Genomic DNA, 23,727 nt, shown 5'->3' with positions numbered 1-23,727 from the left:
CCTTGCGAGACTAAGAATTTATCAATCTCTTCCTTGAAGATATTTAATGTCCCAGCTTCCACTGTGGTCTGTGGCAATAAATTCCACAGGCCCACAACTCTCTGGCTTAAGAAATGTCTCATTTCCATTCTAAATTGACCCCCCCTCTTAATTCTAAGACTGTGCCCACATGTCCTAGTCTCCCCCTCAATGGAAACAAATTCCCACCCTTTCTAAGCCATGCATTATCTTGTAAGTTTCTGTTAAATCTCCCCTCAACCTTCTAAACTCAAACAAATACAATTCCAGGATCCTCAGCCGTCCATTGTATTATCGGCCTACCATTCCAGGGATCATCCGTGTGAATCTCCACTGGATATGCACCAGTGCCAGTATGTCCTTCATGAGGTGTGGGGCCCAAAACTGGACACAGTATTCCAAGTGGGGCCTATCAGAGATTTATAAAGTCTCAGTAGCATATCACTGCTTTTTCATTCCAACCCTCTTGAGATAAATGACAACATTACATTTGCTTTCTTAACCATGGACTCAACCTGCAAGTCAACCTTTAGAAACTCCTGGACTAGCACTCTCAGGTCCCTTTGTACTTTGGCTTTATGAATTTTCTCACTGTTTAGAAAATAGTCCATGCCTGCATTCTTTTTTCCAAAGTGCAAGACCCCGCAGTTCCACAGGGGTCTTTGTTTGGAGCAAAACTTGGTAACCTGAACATTTCTCATTTATACTCATGTTCTGTTATCTGTTGCTAACCAATCCACCATCTATTTTCATGGATACCTTTGCACCATGTGCTCCTATCTTGTGCTGTGATGCTTGATGTGGTATCTTGTCAAATGCTTTCTGGAACTCTAGGTACAGGTTACCTTCTATCCACGTTGTTTGTTACTTCTCAAAGGTTTCCAACAATTTACTGAACCATGATTTCCCCTTAATATCAGCCTTGGTCTTGTTAGATGGCAGAGCAGGCTCAAGGGGCCAAACAGCCTACTCCTGCTTCTAATCCACGTGTTTGTATTATCTGCCGTTAAATACATTGCGTGACCATATTTTCTAATTAATATTTCCTCATTTTCAAGGTTTGCGTAACACAATGCCTACACAGATTCAGTACTTTAATTCCTCAGCAGCGATGACTGGTGTACTACAGCCACAGATCTCTGAGCGTTCAGTCAGGACTGTTAGGCCAATAGACCCATATCCCATCAACACAGTACCACGCATTCGCCCAGCCACTGGTAAGTCTGTTTAGTGGAATGAATTCAAACGCATTCCTTTTTCTATTTCACAATCCCAGCCTCCTCAGTATTTTGGTGTTGTTTTATCACATTCCAATTTTCGTAATACTAAAGATTTACAAATTGACTTGAGAATCTGCGTTCCAGTTTCATCCTCAGCCCAAGTCCAGCCAAGGATTTTCACACTCAGGTTGAAATTCCTGACCACACAGCTGTTCTGACTCACCTCCAGCTGTTCCCAGCGACTGGAGCATGTTAGGTGGGTAGGTTGGGGTTTGCAGGCAGTTAAAATGGCCTGGTGTCTTAGTTTGTACTCCTGTTATGTTCCTGTCTTACCTTCTTAAGCATGGGCTTTGTTGAAAGGACAAATTTACATCCTGATGATATTCTGGGGACGTGCACATTATGTTAACTGTAGCTTTAGCCAAAATTTTCCACTCAATCAAGAAAAGGCAAAGCAGCAGACAGCTGTCTGCAGAATGTCTAGGTACATGTTTCTTTTATTTTTAAATATAGTTCATCCCCTGGTCCCACAACAAGGATTTCTGCTGTAACTCTCTAACTAGTGACATCTGCTGGACATCAAGTGAGGATTAATGACTTCAGGCTGACTCTTACGCTGTTTTGACTGCACCTGAGTGAGTCATGTTCGAATTTTTGGAGGCATTCCCTCCACGAGGTGTATTATGTGATTGTGTCTTACCAAACCTGTCTGACCATTTCTTGTCAAACTCACCTCATGAGATCCTTCACATCCAATTCTAGCCCCATCTTACCACACACTGTTCACAGAACCAATCACCACTCAGTGGAGTTCTTCCTACTCTGTCCAGTTGCCTGGACAGAGTAGATGTTGGGAAAATGTTTCCATTGGTAGGAGAAACTAGGACACAAGGGCATAGCCTTAGAATAAAGAGGAGATTGTTTAGAACAGAGATAAGAAGAAACTTCTTTAACTAGAAGGCTGTGGAGGCAGGTGATTGAGCATATTTAAGACTGAGATAGATAGGTTCTTAATTGTCATGGGGATCAGGATCATGGGGAGAAAGCCTGAGAATGGGGTTGAGAAACGTATCAGTCATGCGGAGCAAACTTGATGGGTGGAATGGCCTAACTTCTGCTCCTATGTCTCATGGCTTTATGGTCAGTGGATATCCAGGAATTCTCTGGCATCCTTTGCACCATACTCTTTGTAAAACACAGTCAGTCTCGAGCTGCCCACACAGTTCCTGACATTGGTCTGGCCAGGGCAGGTGGGAGAAATATGGCATCTTACTTTGAGAACAGGGACATGGAGGTTCTGTTGGTTGAGATGATGCAGAGATGGGATGACCTCTTCCACCAGTGGAGGCCATGACACCACCATGCCACCTGGTCTGAGACTGTCATCCAGGTTACAGCAGTCTCAGCCATCTGGAGCAATGCTCAGTGGGACGAACTCCATTTGTCATCCCTCCAATACCTCACACTCACCCCATCAAGGTTCATGCTCTTACTCTCTCACTAATGTCAGCATCTTGCCCCACTCACTGTCACTCACCTTACTCCCCCCACACCATTCACCCTGCATGCCCTTTGTGCTACACTTTCTCAGGACCCTCCCCACCTACACTATTAGTAACAGATGTCCCAGACATCTCAAAAATACTTACCACATCTCATTCCAAGAGTAAAACAGTCCACAAGGGGAGAAGAAAAGGTTGATGCTCAAAATTAGCACTTCACCCCTGATGTGGAGAGTATCCTAACTGTATAACCCCCAGTTGCTGACTGACCATTTCCAAGCTCTGCACTTGTATGGAAGGCTGCCTTTGACTTACTGCTAGCATCCGAGTCAAGATTAGAGTGGTGCTGGAAAAGCACAGCAGGTCAGGCAGCATCTGAGAAGCAGGAAAATCGACATTTTGGGCAGGAACCCTTCATCAGGAATGAGATGATAAAGGCTTATTCCTGATAAAGGCATCCTGCCCGAAACATTGATTTTCCTGCTCCTCGGATGCTGCCTGACCTGCTGTGCTTTTCTAGCACCACTCTAATCTTGACCCAGGTCTCCAGCATCTGCAGTCCTCACTTTCACTTTACTGCTAGGATTCCGTGAGTGAAGGATGTCCCTCTTGACTTGACTGAGGACACCTGACAACCATGACATGTTTCATTGGATATACGCTGATCAACGAGGCAAGGCAATGCAAGACAGAGTTGCTGTGAGCATCCAGGTGGGCTCAGAATCAGCGTGCCCTCAAACATTGAGTGACAAGCCAGAGATGTATTCTGTGTCAATCCTTGAGCTGGCTGCATGTCTCTGAGTGCATAGTGTCCTTGCTTCAGCATCACAGTGATAGTCATTGGTGCAGCCCGAGGTGCAGCGTTGACATTCAGAAATTACCTTTAAGTGGATCAGAGGTGAGCCATGACGGTTCTTAGAGGTTGGTGCATGTTGGTTGCCGGTGTCCATGGACATGGAGTGCATATGATTGGTGCCCACAGAGCGTGTCCTGAGATGCTGGTGCCTGGTGTCTATTGTGGAGGTAGTTGCGAACAAGTGGTAAGCTGAGGTCACCAGGTATTGGCTCACATGTTTGACAAGTTTGGTAAGTAGAAATCTGAATATTAATGAGGTGAGTTGGGCCATTTAACAAGCAATAACTTGTCAATTGGAAACTTGCAGCTGCCTAGCAAGAAATCTACCACACCGCCTTGTCAAAAACATAAACAATTGAGTACGACGCTCCCAAAATTGAGATGGGCCTTGTGGGGCTTCCTGTCCAATTCAGCAACACATTTTACCATTACCCACATCACTCAAACCACAATAAGGAGGGCTTTTTCCCAAAACATCAATTTTCCTGCTCCTTAGATGCTGCTTGACCTACTGTGCTTTTCCAGCACCACTCTAGTCTAGACGCTGATTTCCAGCATCTGTAGTCCTCACTTTTTCCCACTATAAGGATCCCCTCTGCCAACATTTAGTTCTGGTGCCCAGTCTGCAGTCAAATTACTTGTCTCAACTTTTCTTGTCTAGACTTCCATATGTAGGCTGCTCATCTGGGTAAAATGTCAAAAGAACATGGAATAATTGAATTAATTCAACACCTGCAATTGAAGAGAAATTACTAGATACTGGATGAAAAAAAAGGTATAGATGTAAAATATCTCAAAATAAAGATGTGCAGGTCAGGTGAATTGGCCATACTAAATTACCTATAGTGTTAGGTACATTAATCAGGGGTAAATGTAGGATTGTGGAATGGGTCTGGGTGGATTACTGTTTGGAGGGTCGGTGTGGACTTGTTGGGCCAAAGGGCCTGTTTCCATATTGTAGGGAATCTAATCTAAATATTCAAAGTTTGTGAGAAGATTTGTAGCTCGGATGCTCGTTGTTGTGGTTCTGTTCGCCGAGCTGGGAGTTTTTCTTGCAAACGTTTCATCCCCTTTCTAGGTGACATCCTCAGTGCTTGGGAGCCTCCTGTGAAGCGCTTCTGTGCTGATTCCTCCGGCATTTATAGTGGTTTGAATCTGCCGCTTCCGGTTGTCAGTTGCTGTCCGCTGCAGTGGCCGGTATATAGGGTCTAGATCGATGTGTCTGTTGATAGAATTTGTGGATGAGTGCCATGCCTCTAGGAATTCCCTGGCTGTTCTCTGTTTGGCTTGCCCTATAATAGTGGTGTTGTCCCAATCGAATTCATGTTGTTTGTCATCTGAGTGTATGGCTATTAAGGATAACTGGTCGTGTTGTTTCGGGGCTAGTTGGTGTTCATGGATGCGGGTTGTTAGCTGTCTTCCTGTTTGTCCTATGTAGTGTTTTGTGCAGTCCTTGCATGGGATTTTGTACACTATGTTGGTTTTGCTCATGCTGGGTATTGGGTCCTTTGTCCTGGTGAGTTGTTGTCTGAGCATGGCTGTTGGTTTATGTGCTATTATGAGTCCTAGTGGTCGCAGCAGTCTGGCTGTCAGTTCAGAGATGCTCCTGATGTATGGTAGTGTGGCCAGTCCTTTGGGTTGTGGCATGTCCTCATTTCGTTGTCTTTCCCTTAGGCATCTGTTGATGAAATTGCGTGGGTATCCGTTTTTGGTGAATACCTTGTATAGGTGTTCTTCTTCCTCCTTTTGTAGTTCTGCTGTGCTGCAGTGTGTTGTGGCCCTTTTGAATAATGTCTTGATGCAGCTTCGTTTGTGTGTGTTGGGGTGGTTGCTTTCATATTCACCAAAGATCAACAGATGCCTAAGGGAAAGACAACGAAATGAGGACATGCCACAACCCAAAGGACTGGCCACACTACCATACATCAGGAGCATCTCTGAACTGACAGCCAGACTGCTGCGACCACTAGGACTCATAACAGCACACAAACCAACAGCCACGCTCAGACAACAACTCACCAGGACAAAGGACCCGATACCCAGCATGAGCAAAACCAACATAGTGTACAAAATCCCTGCAAGGACTACACAAAACACTACATAGGACAAACAGGAAGACAGCTAACAACCCGCATCCATGAACACCAACTAGCCACGAAACAACACGACCAGTTATCCTTAGTAGCCATATACTCAGATGACAAACAACATGAATTCGATTGGGACAACACCACTATTATAGGGCAAGCCAAACAGAGAACAGCCAGGGAATTCCTAGAGGCATGGCACTCATCCACAAATTCAATCAACAGACACATCGACCTAGATCCTATATACCGGCCACTGCAGCGGACAGCAACTGACAACCGGAAGCGGCAGATTCAAACCACTATAAATGCCGGAGGAATCAGCACAGAAGCGCTTCACAGGAGGTCCCAAGCACTGAGGATGTCAACTAGAAAAAGGACGAAACGTTTGCAACAAAAACTCCCAGCTCGGCGAACAGAACCACAATAATCTAAATATAGCGAGTCTCGCACAAAAAGAAAAATGAGAAGCAGTCTTTCCTGATGAGTGCTCCCTGTCTGACACTCTCCATTTGGTAGTGCCTGCATATTTTTTAATGAGGAGAATGCAAGTTTTAGGAGGGTGTAAGAGTTTGCAATGGGATATGGAGAGGTTAAGTGAATGGGCAACAATTTGGAAGATGGGAGTGGGATAATGTGAGGTTATCATTTTTCAGGAAGTTAGAAAGGTAGAAAATTAAGGAGAACAATTTAAGAATGATGCAGTATGGAGGAATCTGGGTATCTTTGTATATGAATCACAAAAAGTTAGCACACAGGTGCAGCAAGTAATTAGAAATAAAAGCCGGATGTTGTCCTGTACTGCAAGAGGACTATAAAAGTTTGAAGTTTTGCTACAACTGTAAATATCACCTGTACAGTTTTTGTCATCTTCCTTAAGGTAAGACATATTTGAATTGGAAGCAGTTCAGAGATTTGTTCCTGGGATGAGGGGTTTGTCTTGTGAAGAAAGACTAAGCAGGTTGGCATTCTACTTATTGGAGTTTAGGAGAATGAGAGGCAATCTTATTGAAGCATGTAAGATTCTGAGAGGGTCAGGATTGATGCTGAGAGGATGTTTCCTCTCGTGTGGGAAACTAGTACTGGGAGATGGCTTCAAAATAACGGGCCTCCCACTTAAAACATAAATGAGAAGGGATGTCTTCTTCTGGAGGGGTCATTCATGTTTGGAATTCTGTTCTATAGTGAGCATTGGGGGCTGGGTCATTGCATATATTCAAGGCGGAGCTAGACAGACCTTTGGGTGAAAAAGGAGTCAAAGGTTTTGGGCTGAGCATATAGGAAAAAGGCGGTAATCAGATTCGTCAAGATCCTACTGAATGGTGGACAAAGCTTGATGGACGGAATGGTCTATTCTTGCTCCTATGTTTAATTGTCTTAAAGAGCTAATGAGCTAACAATGCACAATACTCTAAGTTTAGTATAACCAGGGTTCCACATGGGTTTAACATGTTTCTTCAACTTTGAATTCTATTCATATATAGATTAACATCGTTGTTTTGCTTACAATTTTTATATCCTGGTTAGACTGCTCTCTATTGATGTGATTTGAATGTGAAGTTTAAACCTCTTAGTGACTCTATCACATTCAGAATCTTATTTTATAAGGGGTCTTACCAAAGTAGACCATTTCATACCTATCTGAACTTAATTTCACATTTACCTTGTCATTCTGCAGCACTTTTGCAGTATCTGCAATATTATTAACAGCTTAGTCTTCCTCAGTTTAACTTGGCTTCTTCCATAAATTGTGATTTAACACTTCTAATTCTTGAATCCAGATTATTTAATGTAAATTGTAGCCTGTTGAATACCACTGTCAAAGAATGTGGTGCCGGAAAAACACAGCTGGTCAGGCAGCATCCGAGGAGCAGGACAATCGATGTTTTGAGCATAAGCTCTTCATCAGGAGCCTGTTGAATACCACTTCCTACCTTTTGCCAGTCTCTGCTGTTGAACCTTTAACCATTAACCCTCTAATTTTGATTTTGTAGACAACTTGCAATCTAATCTGCTGCTTATCCCTGACCCTACATTCTCTCACCTTAGTCATGGATTTATCAAAGCTTGTGCTTGAATAACTCTCTCCAGGCATTAATAACCTTAAAATCATATGTGAGACAATCATGGACTGACATCTTTCTCTGTTCTTTTAAAACCAGGATTTCAGTACAGGGACATTTCTCCTCCCAGAGGTAAACCTGTATGGAATGATCCCAGAAAAAAGAATGAACAGTGGACTAGCAGTCTCAGGAAATACAAAATCGTTCTAAATCACAGAACCATGGAGTCTGTGGTTAGCAGAAAAGCCCCATTTGCTGGTAAGTACTGCTGGATGCACCATTTGTCATGTGTTAGCTGTGGGAGGTTGGCAGGAATACCATTCCCACTCTGCCTTTGTGTTCTCGGGTTCTTGACCGTACTGATACTGAAATCAGAGAGAGAAGCTGAGCTGATGTGATCATTGGGAGTCAGGGAGACAGATATCAGTATCAAGGCTTGAAGGGAGCAATCGCCTGGGAAAGTGGGTAAAGAGGGAACAATCCAACAGAGTGTGGAACAGGAAATACAATTGGTCTGTGGCGCCACATGTGTTTGTCACATGATATAATTACCGCAAAGGACGCAGTAATTTTAAGTGCTCAATGTTCCAACTGAGGTCACCCCAGAAGGTACAGATAAAAGAAGTCTGGCTTCTACTGAGTCTCTGCTATACAATCCTGTTGTAACATGACCCCAGTGCCCCCCAGCCCAGAAACTGTGTAATCTGTTTGGAAACTCCAAGAACAATTGTAACGCAAATCATTCCAGAAGTCCAATACACATGGCCAGCACAGTTACCCCAGCAGCCTGCTATGTAAAAGAACAAAAGTAATTCTTTATCCAACCTAGGGCTTATGCTCGTAACGTCGAATTCTCTATTCCTGAGATGCTGCCTGGCCTGCTGTGCTTTGACCAGCAACACATTTGCAGCAGCAATCCTCCAATCCCAACCTATTCTGAACAGCAGCCTATAGTATAGGTAACACCTTGACTCAAGCTTTATTGAAAATCCAAACATGCAAGGTCTGTCAAACATCTCAGTAACAATAGATAATAGACAATAGGTGCGGGAGTAGGCCATTCTGCCCTTCGAGCCAGCACTACCATTCATTATGATCATGGCTGATCATCCTCAGTCAGTATCCTGTTCCTGCCTTATCCCCATTACCCTTGATTCCACTATCCTTAAGAGCTCTATCCAACTCTTTCTTGAAAGTATCCAGAGACTTGGCCTCCACAGCCTTCTGGGGCAGAGCATTCCATACACCCACCACTCTCTGGGTGAAGAAGTTTCTCCTCAACTCTGTTCTAAGTGGCCTACCCCTTATTTTTAAACTGTGTCCTCTGGTTCGGGACTCACCCATCAGCAGAAACATGCTTCCTGCCTCCAGAGTGCCCAATCCTTTAATAGTCTTTTACGTCTCAATCAGATCCCCTCTCAGTCTTCTCAACTCAAGCATATATTAGCCCAGTCGCTCCAGTCTTTCAGCGTAAGATCGTCCTGCAATTCCGGGAATTGACCTCATAAACCTATGCTGCACTCCTCAATAGCCAGAATGTCTTTCCTCAAATTTGGAGACCAAAATTGCGCACATTACTCCAGGTGTGGTCTCACCAGGGTCCTGTACAGCTGCAGAAGGACCTCTTTGCTTCTATACTTAATTCCTCATGTTATGAATGCCAACATGCTATTAGCTTTCTTCACTGCCTGTTGTACCTGCATGCTTGCTTTCATTGACTGATGTACAAGAACACCTAGATCACATTGTACTGCCCCTTTACCTAACTTGACTCCATTTAGGTAGTAATCTGCCTTCCTGTTCTTGCCACCAAAGTGGATAACCATACATTTATCCACATTAAACTGCATCTGCTATACATCCGTCCACTCACCTAACCTGTCCAGGTCACCCTGTATTCTCCTAACATCCTCCTCACATTTCATCCTGCCACCCAGCTTTGTGTCATCAGCAAATTTGCTAATATTACTTTTAACCTTCATGAAGGCTCCAACCAGGTTGGTAACACATAGCTTTCCTTTCCCGAAACCATTTTCCATGTCTCTAACAACTCCTTTGTGAAGGCCTGTCCTACAGTCTGATCATTCTGAAAACCTTCCTGAAACTGAAGCCTTTTTTTCAGTTTATTTGGCTTTCCAATTCGACCTCATTGGCCTTTTTGAATGTCAGTACCCCAGGAGAACCATCATTACTTCAGAGATTAACAAAATATGTAAGCAAGACATCCCATAGCACAGGCCCAACGTCTTTCAGAATCCTGAGATTGGACAGGTGGCTTGTTTTGATTTGGAATCCTCATGCTCTCCAGAATTTCATTTGCATCTATTTATTATTTACAACATTTGTGTTGCATTATAACATTGCATTCATGGTATTTAAAACTAAAATGGTAACGGAGGATCGAAGGATTGAAGGCTACAGGATTGAAGACTGATCTCAAGTAACTGTTTACAGTTTTGCCATGTTTTAGGCTTTATTTAAATTAGCTCTGAGGACTCCTTATCAAATTTATTAGCATTCTGAACTTTAACCCAGATCCCAGCAGTGAAAGACCAAAAAGATTGTGTCAGTCCTTCTGATGCAGAATTTTTTGTACACCATGATCAAACATACTTAAACCCTTATTTTCTATCATTTTGAGATTCTACTGAGTGCTCTGTTTAGCACAGTCATTAAGTTGCTTCTGTTAATTCTTGTGTGAGCTACTTTGACAAAATAATTTATTTTAAGTAGGTAACAACTTGTTTAAAATATAAAACACAGTAAATTTATATGAGAAATTACTAGTGCGTCAAATAGAATGTTCAAGCACATTAATTTCAACCACTCTGTGTTTACAGCACGGACAATGGACACTGGCTACAGGCATAAGGATAACCGGATCGTCAGTTTTCCTCAGTATAATACTCTCAATGACCCACATCTCTTTGACTACTATGCCAAGAAGTTTGAACTCCAACTGCAGCCACACTGTCCTTCTGTAAGCCCACTATATCTTTTTCCAGATACTTGAAGGATAGCAAATAGGGGTGTCACAAACTGCATGAAGTTCATTTAGATGGCTTATGAATATTAGGAGACACCTAAGAGTGAACTCATGCCTTGGGATCACATTCAGATAAGACAATCCTTGTAGGGAAATAAGGGCCACAGAAAGTTCAGCTTTGATCATGAGGATTGTTGTGAGACCAAGAGGGGTGATCATGCGTCCCATGCTTTATCCTGCGGAAGATCATATTTACAAGAGAATTTCAATGACATTTAACTGCCCAAATGTAGATATTTGAAGGCATCTCACTATCCTCATACATACCTTTGAATGTTATTCCTGTTTAAACGGAGCCTTGTTTTAAAGGTTGTGTAAGATCCGGGCAGCATGGTGGCTCAGTAGTTAGCATTGCTGCCTTACAGCGCCAGGGACCTGGGTTCAATTCTAACCTTGGGAGCCTGTCTGTGTGGAGCTTACACATTCTCCTGGTGTCTGCGTAGGTTTCCTCTGGGTGCTCTGGCTTCCTCCCACAATTCAGAGATGTGCAGGTTAGGTGAATGCTAAATTGCCCATAGTCAGGGGTAAATATAGGGCAGGGGATTGGGTCTGGGTGAGTTACTGTTCAGAGGATTGGTGTGGGACATATTGGGCTGAAGAGCCTGTTTCCATGCTGTAAATAATCTAAGATGGAAAACATGCCAGCAGTGAATTTTCTTTTCAAATTATGATCTCACTACAGCTGATCATTGGATAGTCATGCAACCCACATTACTCCCTGTGTTTCCCTCCTTCCAGTTTATTGGTAATAACTCAATTCTGGCGCTAGACTGGTGAGGTAGAGCCTGGACAATTGTTTTAGATCCAAAAGTTCCAATCTCACTAGGACTGTTGGGAAATTTAAATTCAATTAATTAGGTAAATTTGGAATAAAAATCTGTATAGAAACTATAAAAATTAGTAATGGTGATCATGAAATGACCAGATTGTAGTAAAAATGCAACTGATTCATTTATACTCTTTAAGGAAAGAAAGGTACCATTCTTAGCTGGTAACTCCAGACCAATGGCAATGTTGTGCAGCAGCTTTCTATCTCATAACATGGTTAGTGTATAGTCACTGACTATGTATTAAGTAATGCCCCATTCTGGTATTGCAGTCCCTGTTACATTTTCTGCAGAGGAAGACAGTTGGTCGAGAAGGTGCACAATTTGCTAGCCTCTGATATCCCTGGGCCCTCTTCTTGGCCAGTTGAGCTTTTCTTTTCTTCTTGCTTCTTCCATTGGTTCTCCAGTTGATCAATTTACAAAGATTAAGGCTACTGTGTCCCAGTTCCCAGAGTCATTATTCAGTGTATCTTGTGTGTCAGTTCCATTAACCATTCACATCTTGCTTGTGGGTGTCCTTGTCAGGGAGATATGGATACTCAGGAGGCCATGAGACAGTGGCCATTGCACCATCCAAAAAGGGCTTTGGGTATATGGCTTTCATGCATGAGATGAAGGTGATCAACCCAGCGCAAAAATATTTGGCTAAGCAATGCATGTACATTGTTAGAATTGCCATGCTCCAGGGCCTCACATTTGGTGACTTTGTCCTGCCTACATTTTTGAGGACACATCTGAGATAGCAACTGTTTGGTCTTTCCTCCAGCTGAGCATGTGCTGATGGTTTCACCATCAAGAGGAGCGCACTGAGGACACAGCCTTGGTAAACGTGCAGTTTGTTTTCAGTCAGCTTCCTGGGTTTCGATATTCTCCTACTCCGCGTGAACATAAATACTTCAGATTTTACAAAGAATCTGTTGATCTCAGCTTCAAAAAATTCTAGTGATTGTGGAGCTTAAGTGTGTGAAGCACTCTGTCAGGAAAGTAGATTTTTAAATCAGTAAGAATTGTGGGTAAAGCTAGGGAAAAGCAGTTGAGGATAATCAGATTTATGATTTTCTTGAACAGTAGAGGATACTTAAATGGCCAACTTCTGCTACTCTGTCTTATGGTCTTTATAGGCCTGACAGTGCTGTTCATTTGCCACTGAAGGTAATCCTCAGTAGAGATCCCTCAGTTCAAATTCTTCATTCCCTCAAGGGATGTGAGCATCACTGGCTGGGCCAACATTTATTATCCATCCCGAATTGTACTGGCAAAGGTGTTGGTAAGCTGCCTTCTTGAACCACTGCAGTTCTTCATGGGTAGCAATGCCCACAATACTTGGATTGTGACCCAGTGTCAGTAAAGGAATGGGAATAGGCCCAAGCTAGAACAGTGACTGACTTATAGGGGGATTGTAGGTGCTGGAGCTACAAAGTTGTCCATGTTCTTCTGGGTGGTAGATGTCATGGGTTTGGAAGGTGCTATGTTACTGCAGCAACTGTACATTCGTGGTAAGGGAGTTGAATGTAGCAGGAAGTGCATGGATTGCCAAGCAAGTGGGCTGGTTTGTTCTGGAAGAAGTTGAGCAGATAGGTTGCTGTTGGAGCTGCATATGTTAAAGTGGGGAGTACTCCATCACATTCTTGACTTGTGCCCTATAGATGGTGGGCAGGCTTTAGAGTGACAGAGGGTGAGCCTAGCATTTGACTCTTGTAGCCGTAGTATTTGTATGGATAGTCCACAGCAATGTCTGATCTCCAGTAACCCCAGGATATTGATGAAGGATACAATAAAGTATTGCCAGTGAATATCGATTGTAGATTTCTGTCTCTGGTCAAACACAGATATTTGGACATCGAGTCAGAGTCACAGAGCTGTACACCACGGAAATAGACCCTTCAGGTTAGGATGCTGACCACGTATCCTAAATAAATCTAGTCCCATTTGCCAACATTTGGCCCATGGTCCTCTAAACCCTTCCTATTCATGTACCCATCCTGATGTCTTTTAAATGTTGTTGTTGTAGTACCAGCCTCCACCACTTCCTCTGACAGGTTATTCCATACATGCACAATCCTCTGCATAAAAAGGTTGCCCCTTACGTTCCTTTTAAATCTTTCCCCTCCAACCTTAAACCTATGTTGACGAGTTTTAGATTCCCCAACTCCCGGCAAAAGATCTTGTCAATTTACCCTATCCATGCCCCTACTATTTTATAAACTTCTATAAGGTCACTCCTTAGCTTCTGACACTCAAGGGAAAACAGCCCCAGCCTATTTAGCCTCTCCCTATAGAGCAAACCCTCCAACCCTGGCCATGTCCTTGTAAATCTTTTCTGAACCCTTTCAAGTTTCACAACATCCTTACATAGGAGGGAGACCTGAATTGCTCAGAGTATTACAAAAGTGGCCTAACTAATGGCCTGTACAGCAGCAACATAACCTCCCAAATCCTATATTCAATGCCCTGACTAATAAAGGCAAGCATACCAAATGCCTCCTTCACTATCTTGTTTACCCTGTGACTCTAATTTTGAGGAACTATGAACCTGCACTCCAAGGTCTCTTTGTTCAGCCACATCCCCCAGGACCTTACCATTAAGTAGAAGTCCTGCCCTGATTTTCCTTTCCAAAATAAAGCACCTCACCTTTACCTAAATTCAATCCCTACTGCCATTCCTCAGCCCATTGGTCCATCTGATCAAGATCCTGTTGTATTCTGAGGTAAGCTTCTTCGCTGTCCACTACACTTCCAATTTTGGTGTCATCTGTGACCTTACTAACTACATCTTCTATGTTCACATCCAAATCATTTATATAAATGACAAAAAGCAGTGGACCCAGCACTGATCCTTGTGGCAAACTGATGGTCACAGGCCTCCAGTCTGAAAAGCAACCCTCCACCACTATCTTCTGTCTTCTATGTTCGAGCCAGTTCTGTATCCAACTGGCTAGTTCTCCCTATATTCCATGAGATCTAACCTTGATAACCAGTCTACCATGAGGAACCTTGTCAAACATCTTATTGAAGTTCACATAGATCATGTTCACTGCTCTGCCTTCAATCCTCTTTGTTACTTCTTCAAAAAACTCAATCAAGTTCGTTAGACATGATTTCCCATGCACAAAAGCATATTGATTATCCCTAATCAGTCCTTGCCTTTCCAAATACGTGTAAATCCTGTCCCTCAAGATTCCCTCTAACAACTTGCCCACCACTTATGTCAGGCTGACTGGTCTACAGTACCCTGGCTTTTCCTCACCACATTTCTTAAATAATGGCTCCACATTAGACAACCTCTAGTCATCTGGCATCTCACCTGTGACTATCAATTATACAAATATCTCAGCAAGAGGCCCAGCAATCACTTCCCTAGCTTCCCATGGGGTTCTAGGTTACACCTGATCAGGTGTTGCTGGAAAAGCACAGCAGGTCAGGCAGCATCCAAGGAGCAAGAGAATCGATGTTTCGGGCATGAGCCCTTCTTCAGGAATTTCTTCATTCCTGAAGAAGGGCTCATGCCCGAAACGTCGATTCTCCTGCTCCTTGGATACTGCCTGACCTGCTGCGCTTTTCCAGCAACATATTTTCAGCACTGTCTCCAGCATCTGCAGTCCTCACTTTCTCCTACACCTGATCAGGTACCAGGGATTTATCCACCTTTATGCATTTTAAGATGTCCAGCACCTCCTCCTGTGTAATATGGACATTTTTCAAGATGTCGCTATTTATTTCTCCATGTTCTATATCTTCCATGTCCTTCTCCATAGTAAACACTGATGAAAAATACTCGTTTAGTTTCTCCCCATCTCCTGTAGTTCCACACATAGGCTGCCTTGCTGATCTTTGAGAGGCTCTGTACTCTCCCCAGTTACCCTTTTGGCCTTAATGTATTTATAAAATCCCTTTTGGATGCTCTTTAACCCTAATTGCCAAAGCTATCTCATGTCCCCTTTTTGCCCTCCTGATTTCCCTCTTAAGTATTTATACTCTTCTAAGGATTCACTCGATCTCTCCTGTCCATACCTGACATATACTTCATTTTTGTTCCTGACCAAAACCTCAATTTCTCTAGTCACCCAGCATTCCCTATACCTACCAGCCTTGCCTTTCATCCCAACAGGATTATACTATCTCTGGACTCTTGTTATCTTATTTCTGAAGGTTCCCCATTTTCCAGCCATCTCCTTACTTGCAAACATCTGCCCCCAATCAGCTTTTGAAAGTTCTTGCCTAATACAATAAATATTGGCCTTCCTGCAATTTAGAATTTTAACTTTTCGATCTGGTCTATCCTTTTCCATCACTAGTTTAAATCGAATAGAATTATGGTCGCTGGGCCCAAAGTGCTTCCCACTAACACCTTAGTCATCTCCTCTGCCTTATTTCTCAAGGGTAAGCCAAGTTTTGCAGCTTCTCTAGTAGGTGCATGCACATACTGAATCAGAAATTTTCCTTGTATATATCTAACAAATTCCTCTCTATCTAAACCTGTAACACTATGGCAATCCCAGTCTCGGTTTACATTCCCTACCTTAACCACTCTATTATTGTTACAGATAACTGAGATCTCCTTCCAAATTTGTTTCTCAATTTCCTGCTGACTATAGGTGGTCTATAGTAGAATCCCAATAAAGTTATCATCCCTTTCTTATTTTCCACTTGCATACAAATAACTTCGCAGGACGTATTCCCAGGAATATTCTCCCTAAGTACAGCCATAATGTTATTCCCTAGTCAAAAATGATATTCCACCTCCTCTCTTTGTCAAATTTCTATCCTTTCTATACTATCTGTATCCTGGAACATTAAGCTGCCAGTCCTGTCCATCCCTGAGCCATATCTCTGTAATTGCTATGATATCCCAGTCCCATGTTCCCAACCATGCCCTGAATTAATCTGCCTTCCTGCTCAGCCTCTTGAATTGAATTAATTTGTCAGTCTTATCTCATTCTCTGCTTTGTTCCTGTCTGCCCTACTTGCTCCGTTACCCAACTGTACCAGTCTTGGATTAATCTCTTTCCTTACTATTTCCATGACTCCACCACCCTCCCCCAACCTTACTAGCTTAAATTCTCCTGAGCAGCTCTAGCAGATTTCCCTGCCAGTACATTAGTCCCCTTCCAATTCAGGTGCAGTCCGTCCTTCTTATACAGGTCACCTCAATGCCAGAAGAGATTCCAATGATCCATAAATGTGAACCCTTCTCCCATACACCAGATCCTCAGCCATTCATTCATCTGCCCTATCCTTTTATTCCTACCCTCACTAGCTCGTAGCACCAGGAGTAATCCAGATATTACTACTCTTGAGGACCTCCTTTTGTAAATTCCTGCCTAACTTCGATATTCTCTTCTCAAAATCTCATCCTTTTCCCTTCCTATGTTGTTAGTTCCAGTGTGTACAATGACCTCCTGCTGGTCCCTCTTCCTTTTGAGAATATTCTGTACCTTCTGTGAGATATCCTTGATCCTGGCACCATTCTGATGTCTTGCTGTCGGCTGCAGAAACATCTGTCTGTGCCTCTGATAGAGAGTCCCCTATCACAATCAATTGCTTGGAACCTGATGTACCCCTCATTATATTAAAGCCAGTCACAATACAGAAACTTGGCTATGTTCTCCTGAGAGTCCATCACCCCCTGCATTTTCCAAAACAGCATACTTGTTTGAGATGGGGATAGCACAGGAGATTTCTGCACTGCCTGCCTCCCTGTCCTACCTTTCCTGGAGGTATCTCATCTATCTGACTGTATCTGCGGTTTTTCTCCCTTCCTACAACTGGCATCCATTTTACCCCAGTTCCTGTAAATTCCTCATTGCCTCCAGTTACTTTTTCAACCAATCCATGTGATCCAATAGGATTCAAACACATTTCCTGCAGACATAATCATTAGTAACATAGAAACTCTCCCTAATCTTCCACATTTGACAGGAAGAGCACATCATTCTACTAAAGGCCATTTTGCATCTTCACAATCTAGAAAATACCAGAGTCTTCCTGCTTTAAAATACTACTCCATGCTAACTTAGTACCTTGGTCTTATATTTTGAAAATTTAATCAAGAGACAGGTCTCAATAAAACATGTAAACAGAAAAGAACCTATTCTATTTCCTATTGTAGCTTTACAAAAAAGGTTAATAAGGTTACATTTTAAAAACTATCCACTTAGCTGCCCCCGTACTGTGAGCTCTCCCATGCAGATATCTCCAAGGATAGCTGTGTTTTCATTAATTTTCCTAGATGAACTCTGATGTCCAGAAATACTTAAACTCAAACAGCAAAGGCAGTAATGGGCTGATTCACTGCTAGGTCAGACAGCAATATAGGTTTCTTCTTCCATTTGAATCACTTCCCATGTGATCACGACCTTTGTCTTTCTTCCTCCTTTTTAAAGTGCCATTGTTTTGATCTTTATTTTCCCAAAGTTCTAAAACATTGCAGGAGCTTATAAATCATTAATTATTGCTCATAGAATTCAAGGAAATCAGCTCCAACGCTGAAAGTATCTAAAATAGGAGCAGCTCTTATAGCCATATTTTTTTCCTGTCACTCATCATGGATTACCCAGAATCCTCTGAAGCAAAAATAGAAAGTGCTGAAGAAACTCAGCAGGTCTGGAAGTATCTGTGGAGAGAGAACCAAAATTAATGATTTGAATCCAGTATAATTCTTCTTCAGAACTGAAGTGGAATCATTGGACTCAAAATCTTAATTCTGGTTCACTGTCCATAGATGCTGCCAGACTGGCTAAGTTTCTCCAGCATTTTCTGTCTTTATTTCAGATTTACAGCACTTGTAGTATTTTGTTTTCATTTGGACTTGTACTGTTTTAGCATCTGAAAAATTGTGAATGGTGTTGAATACTGTGCAACTATCAACAGAGATCTCCATCTATGACATTGTGATGGAGAGAAGGTAAATGCAGCTGAAGATGGTTGGGCCTAGGACATTACCCTGAGGAATTCCTGCAGAGGTGTCCTGGAGCTGAGATGATTGACCTCCATCAACCACAACCATCTTCCTGCATGCCAGGTATATGACTCTACCAGGGGAGAGTTTCCTTCGAATTCCCAGTGACTCCAACTTTGGTTGGGCTCCTTGGATGCAATATTCTGACAAATGTCACATTGATGTCAAGGGCAGGCACCCTCACTCTTTCGTCCATAGAATCAGAGAGTCATAGAAATGTACAGCATGGAAAAAGACCTTTCAGTCCAACTCATCCATGTTGACCAGATATCCCAACCCAATCTAGTCCCACCTTCCAGCACCCGGCCCATATCCCTCCAAATCCTTTCTATTCATATACCCATCCAAATGCCTTTTAAATGTTGCAATTGTACCAGCCTCCATCGTTTCCTGTGGCAGCTTATTCCATACACGTACCACCCTCTGCATGACAAAGTTGCTCCTTTGGAGGGAATATGTTGGGCCATGAAGTTTCCAGACTGTGTTGGAGTAAACATTCTGCTGCTGTTGATGACCCACAGCATCTCATGATTACTCTTGAGTTGCTTGACCTGTTTGAATTCTATCCCATTTAGAATGGTGATAATGCCACACAGCACGATGTAGAACATCCTCAATTTGAACGTGGCACTTCATCACGGGATGTGCTTTTTGCCCATTCCTATTTGTCCTGGAGAAGGTGTTGAGCTGCCTCCTGAACTGCTGCAGTCCTTGCCATGTAGGGATACCCAGGGTGCAGTTCGGAAGGATTTCCAATGTTTTGACCAATTTGTGATATGTACATTGGTGAGAACAACGTCAACTACTTATTTCCCTGTAGTTGATTCCCTTGCCACCTGCCTCAGACCTAGTTTCGCAGCTATTCCTTTCGGACTTGGCCAGCTCAGTCACTAGTGATGCTGCTGAGCCTCTCTTCCCCACTGCAGTTATACTTTACAACATTGACACCCCCAATGTTTCCTCCAAGCAGTGTTCAAAATAGAGGAAGAATGATTCATCAGCTGGGGACAGAGTTGTTTTCTTGTAGATGTTTGATTTGATGCCATTAGACTTTGGGGGATCCAGAGTCAATGTTGAAGACTCCCAGGGCAACTCTCTGTCTCCTGACTATATGCATTGTGCTGCCACCTCTGCTGGGTCTGTCATGCTGGTTAGAGAGATGATGATGGAGGGGTCTGGAACATTAATGATAAGGTATGATTCATCAGGTATAACTATATCAGGCTAGCCTAGGGGAGAATGCTCTTTATTTTGATACAAGGCTCTTAGCAGAATCGATAGGGCTGTGTTTACCGTCGTTGTTTCTGGTGCCTGAGGCTGCAGACATCTCACTCTCTGATTGGGTTAGCAACTTGGAAATGCAGGGCACTGTCATTAATCAGTCAAGAGTTTAATCTTTTAATTGGCTGGTGCCAATGAAGCATCCCTCCAGGGTGCATTGGTGCATCCACATGAGGGCTTGGAGGCTATATTTGGTCTTGATATTGGGATCCAAAGCATGCTGGTAAATTTACACCAACTGTCCTTCCAGTAGGTAATGAAAATCCCGGTGTTAATCTAATGGGAAGATGCACAACTTCTGAAACCTTTCCTTGACTATATGAAGTTAGCTAGATAATAGAATTACAAGGTAACATTTTTAATGTACCTTGTATCCAATCCAATGATATTCCCAATGCCCTGAACAGAACAAGAACTGTGTGTATCTGCAATTGAGAATTGGAAGACTGGTTTTAATGTTGACAAATGAGATAAGATTGCTAAATGAAACAAATATATGTATAAGTTAATAGATGCCCTTCAGCAAAGAGAGAAGAAATGGAACTGAATTGTCTCATTATTGGTTGAAAGTTTCCAGTTATTGTGAAATATTCAATTAATGTCATATTAGCATTTTGAGGATGTGTCGATCAGAGCTGAAGGGAAAATTTTTGTTACTGAATGGCAGTAGTGGTAGTGATCTGACACTTCATCTTATACTTCTCCAGAGCTGCTTTTCTACAATAAGCTCTGAATTGCTCTCACATATTTGATAAAAATAAAATTACTGTACTGTGTCATAGAGATCTGGACATTTAAAAAAAGTGTCCAGCACTTTTGACAATTGCATTGTATGCCTGGTATTGCAAATGCACATCTAAATATTTATTAAATATTATCAGGGTTTCTGTTCCACCATATTTACAAACAGTGAGTTCCAGATTCCAACTACCCTCTGAGTGAAAATATTCTGACTCACATCTCTAAACTTATGCCCCCTACCTTAAATCTGTGCCCCTGGTCAATGATCCCTCAATCAAAGAGAAAAAAATTATTTCTGCCTGCCCTATTAATGCACCTCATAATTGTACTCAATTCAATCATATCCTCTCTCAGTTCTCTCCTGCTCCAAGGAGAACAATCCTCATATGTCCAATTTCTCTTCGTAATTGAAACTCTCCAGTCCAGGCAACATAAAATTTCATGTAATTCCTACAGTGTGGAAACAGGTCATTTGGCCCAATAAGTCCACACTGACCCTCCAAACAGTATCCTACCGAGACCCATTCCCCTACCCTATTACTTTGCGTTTCCCCTGACTAATGCACCTAACCTAGGTAAAACCAACCCTGAACACTATGGGCAATTCAGCATGGCCAATTCACCTACCTGCATATCTTTGGACTGTGAGAGGAAACCCATGCAGCCACAGGGAGAATGTGCAAACTTCACATAGACAGTCACCCAAGGCTGGAATTGAACCTGGGTCCTGGCACTGTGAGGCAGCAATGTTAACCAGAGAGCCACAATGCCACCCCCATCCTGGCAAATCTCTTCTGCACCCTCTCCAGCGGTCCAGATTGTATAAAACTTCCCTGAGACCACATTGGGAACAAGAGTAGCAATTTGTTTTTATTCATTCCGGGGATGTTGGTGTTTATTGTCCATCCTTAATTACCTTTGAGGAGGTGAGCTGCCACCGTGAACTGCCCAAAACGCTGTTTGAAATAACTCCCGAGAGGCCAGTATCCCATCTTCAAACCCCCCTTTATTTACACATGGAGAGTTCTCGACACTGATCCACCAACTCCTGTTCTTATCTGTCAGCCTGGGCTCCCTGATTAACAGCCCTAATCCCAGAACTCCTAGTGTGTGAGGTCCACCTGGTTGATCACATTACAATCACTATACCGTTAAGGAAGGAGTTCCAGGATTTTGACCCAGTGACACTGAAGGAATAGAGGTATATTTCAAATCAGGATAGTGAGTGGCTTGGAGGGGAGCTTGAAGGTAGTGATGTTTGCATGTATCTGCTGCCCTTGTCCTTGTGCTGTGATTATATGTTTGGAAGATGCTGTCTAAGGATCCTTGGTGAGTTTCTGCTCTGCATCTTGTAATAGTGCACAGTGCTGTGACTGATTATTGATGATGGAGGGAGTTAACATTTATGGATGTGGTGCCAATCAAGAAGGCTGTTTGGAAGATTTGAGCTACAGGGAGAGGCTGAACAGGCTGGGGCTGTTTTCCCTGGAGTGTCGGAAGCTGAGGGGTGACCTTATAGAGGTTTACAAAATTATGAGGGGCATGGATAGGATAGGATAAATAGACAAAGTCTTTTCCCTGGGGTCAGGGAGTCCAGAACGAGAGGGCATAGGTTTAGTTTGAGAGGGGAAAGATATGAAAGAGACCTAAGGGACGACTTTTTCACACAGAAGGTGAGTAAAAAATGAGGTCTGCAGATGCTGGAGATCACAGCTGCAAATGTGTTGCTGGTCAAAGCACAGCAGGTTAGGCAGCATCTCAGGAATAGAGAATTCGACGTTTCGAGCATAAGCCCTTCATCAGGATGAAGGGCTTATGCTCGAAACGTCGAATTCTCTATTCCTGAGATGCTGCCTAACCTGCTGTGCTTTGACCAGCAACACATTTGCAGCCACACAGAAGGTGATACGTGTATGGAGTGAGCTGCCAGAGGAAGTGGTGGAGGCTGGTACAATTGCAACATTTAAGAGGCATTTGGATGGGTATATGAATAGGAAGGGTTTGGAGGGATATGGGCTGGGTGCTGGCAGGTGGGACTGGATTGGGTTGGGATATCTGGTCGGCATGGACAGGTTGGACCGAAGGGTCTGTTTTCATGCTGTACATCTCTATGATTCTATCATTCTGTGTTCTGTTTGATATCTCTGCCTGGAATAAATTCCTTGATGCATTGTGTAATGTTGAAACAAATGTAACAGGCATGATTCTGGGGTTCTGATTTCAAGCTGAGCTAAACTTGCCTTTATGTGAAGAAAATTAAATTATTTTACAAAGGCTAAAGGAGATGGTGGCCTAGTGATATTATCACTGTATTGTTAATCCAGCGACCCATATAAGGCCCTGGGGACCCAGGTTTGAATCCCACCATGGCAGATGGTGGAATTTGAATTCAATTTTAAGAATCTAATGATGACCATGAAAGCATTGCCAAATTTTCATGGAAATCCCATCTGGCTGAGTAATGTCCTTTAGAGAAGTGAACTGCCATCCTTATCTGGCCTGCTCTACATGTGACTCCAGACCAACAGCAATGTAGTTAACCTTAAACTGCCCTCTGGGATGGGACATAATTGTCGACCTAGGCAGCCATCATCCCCTGAATGAATAAGAAAACTCAATCAGGCCACCAATATAGACAAGCCTCTCCTCCCAATCTGGTCTATTGTATTCACTGCACCCAATATGACCTACTCCAAATTGGAGAAGCCAAACGCAGACTGGGTGACTGCTTTGTGGTCTGTGTGTAAATGGGACCCCGACCTTCCTGTAGCTGATCATTTTAACACCACATCTTGTTCGCATGCCCATGGTCTGTCCTTGGCATGCTGCAGTATTCCAGTGAATCACAGCGCAAACTGGAGGAACAACAATTCACCTACAGACCAGGCACTTAATAACCTTCTGGACTTTGCATTGTGTTCAGCACCTTCAGATCGTGAACACACTCCCGTTCCCTTTTTTTTTAGCTTTACTTGTTACATTCTCTGTCACCATGTCCTTTCTCCCCTTCCCCCACTCTAGTGGAACTATCTGTTTGTTCCAGTCTGATAGACACACCATTGTTCTACCATTCTCACATTCCGATCACTTAATCTGAACTATCAATATCCTTTCTCCCCCTGCACCCT

General features: G+C 43.0%; 1 protein-coding gene across 1 annotated transcript in view; it reads left to right on the top strand.

The window, feature by feature from the left end:
- The first annotated feature begins 1,090 nt into the window (after positions 1-1,090).
- Positions 1,091-23,727, top strand: part of LOC132818151 (lipoxygenase homology domain-containing protein 1-like) — a 216,951-nt gene continuing 194,314 nt past the window's right edge. Inside the window, exons 1-5 of the mRNA XM_060828922.1 lie at positions 1,091-1,235; positions 7,846-8,004; positions 10,587-10,726; positions 18,081-18,110; positions 18,210-18,234. Coding sequence (XP_060684905.1) covers positions 1,091-1,235; positions 7,846-8,004; positions 10,587-10,726; positions 18,081-18,110; positions 18,210-18,234 — 499 coding nt within the window. The remainder of the gene's footprint in view (positions 1,236-7,845; positions 8,005-10,586; positions 10,727-18,080; positions 18,111-18,209; positions 18,235-23,727) is intronic.

This window comes from Hemiscyllium ocellatum, chromosome 1 (genome assembly GCF_020745735.1).
Source record: "Hemiscyllium ocellatum isolate sHemOce1 chromosome 1, sHemOce1.pat.X.cur, whole genome shotgun sequence".
NCBI lineage: Eukaryota > Metazoa > Chordata > Chondrichthyes > Orectolobiformes > Hemiscylliidae > Hemiscyllium > Hemiscyllium ocellatum.
This window is presented reverse-complemented; position numbering and strand designations above follow the sequence as displayed.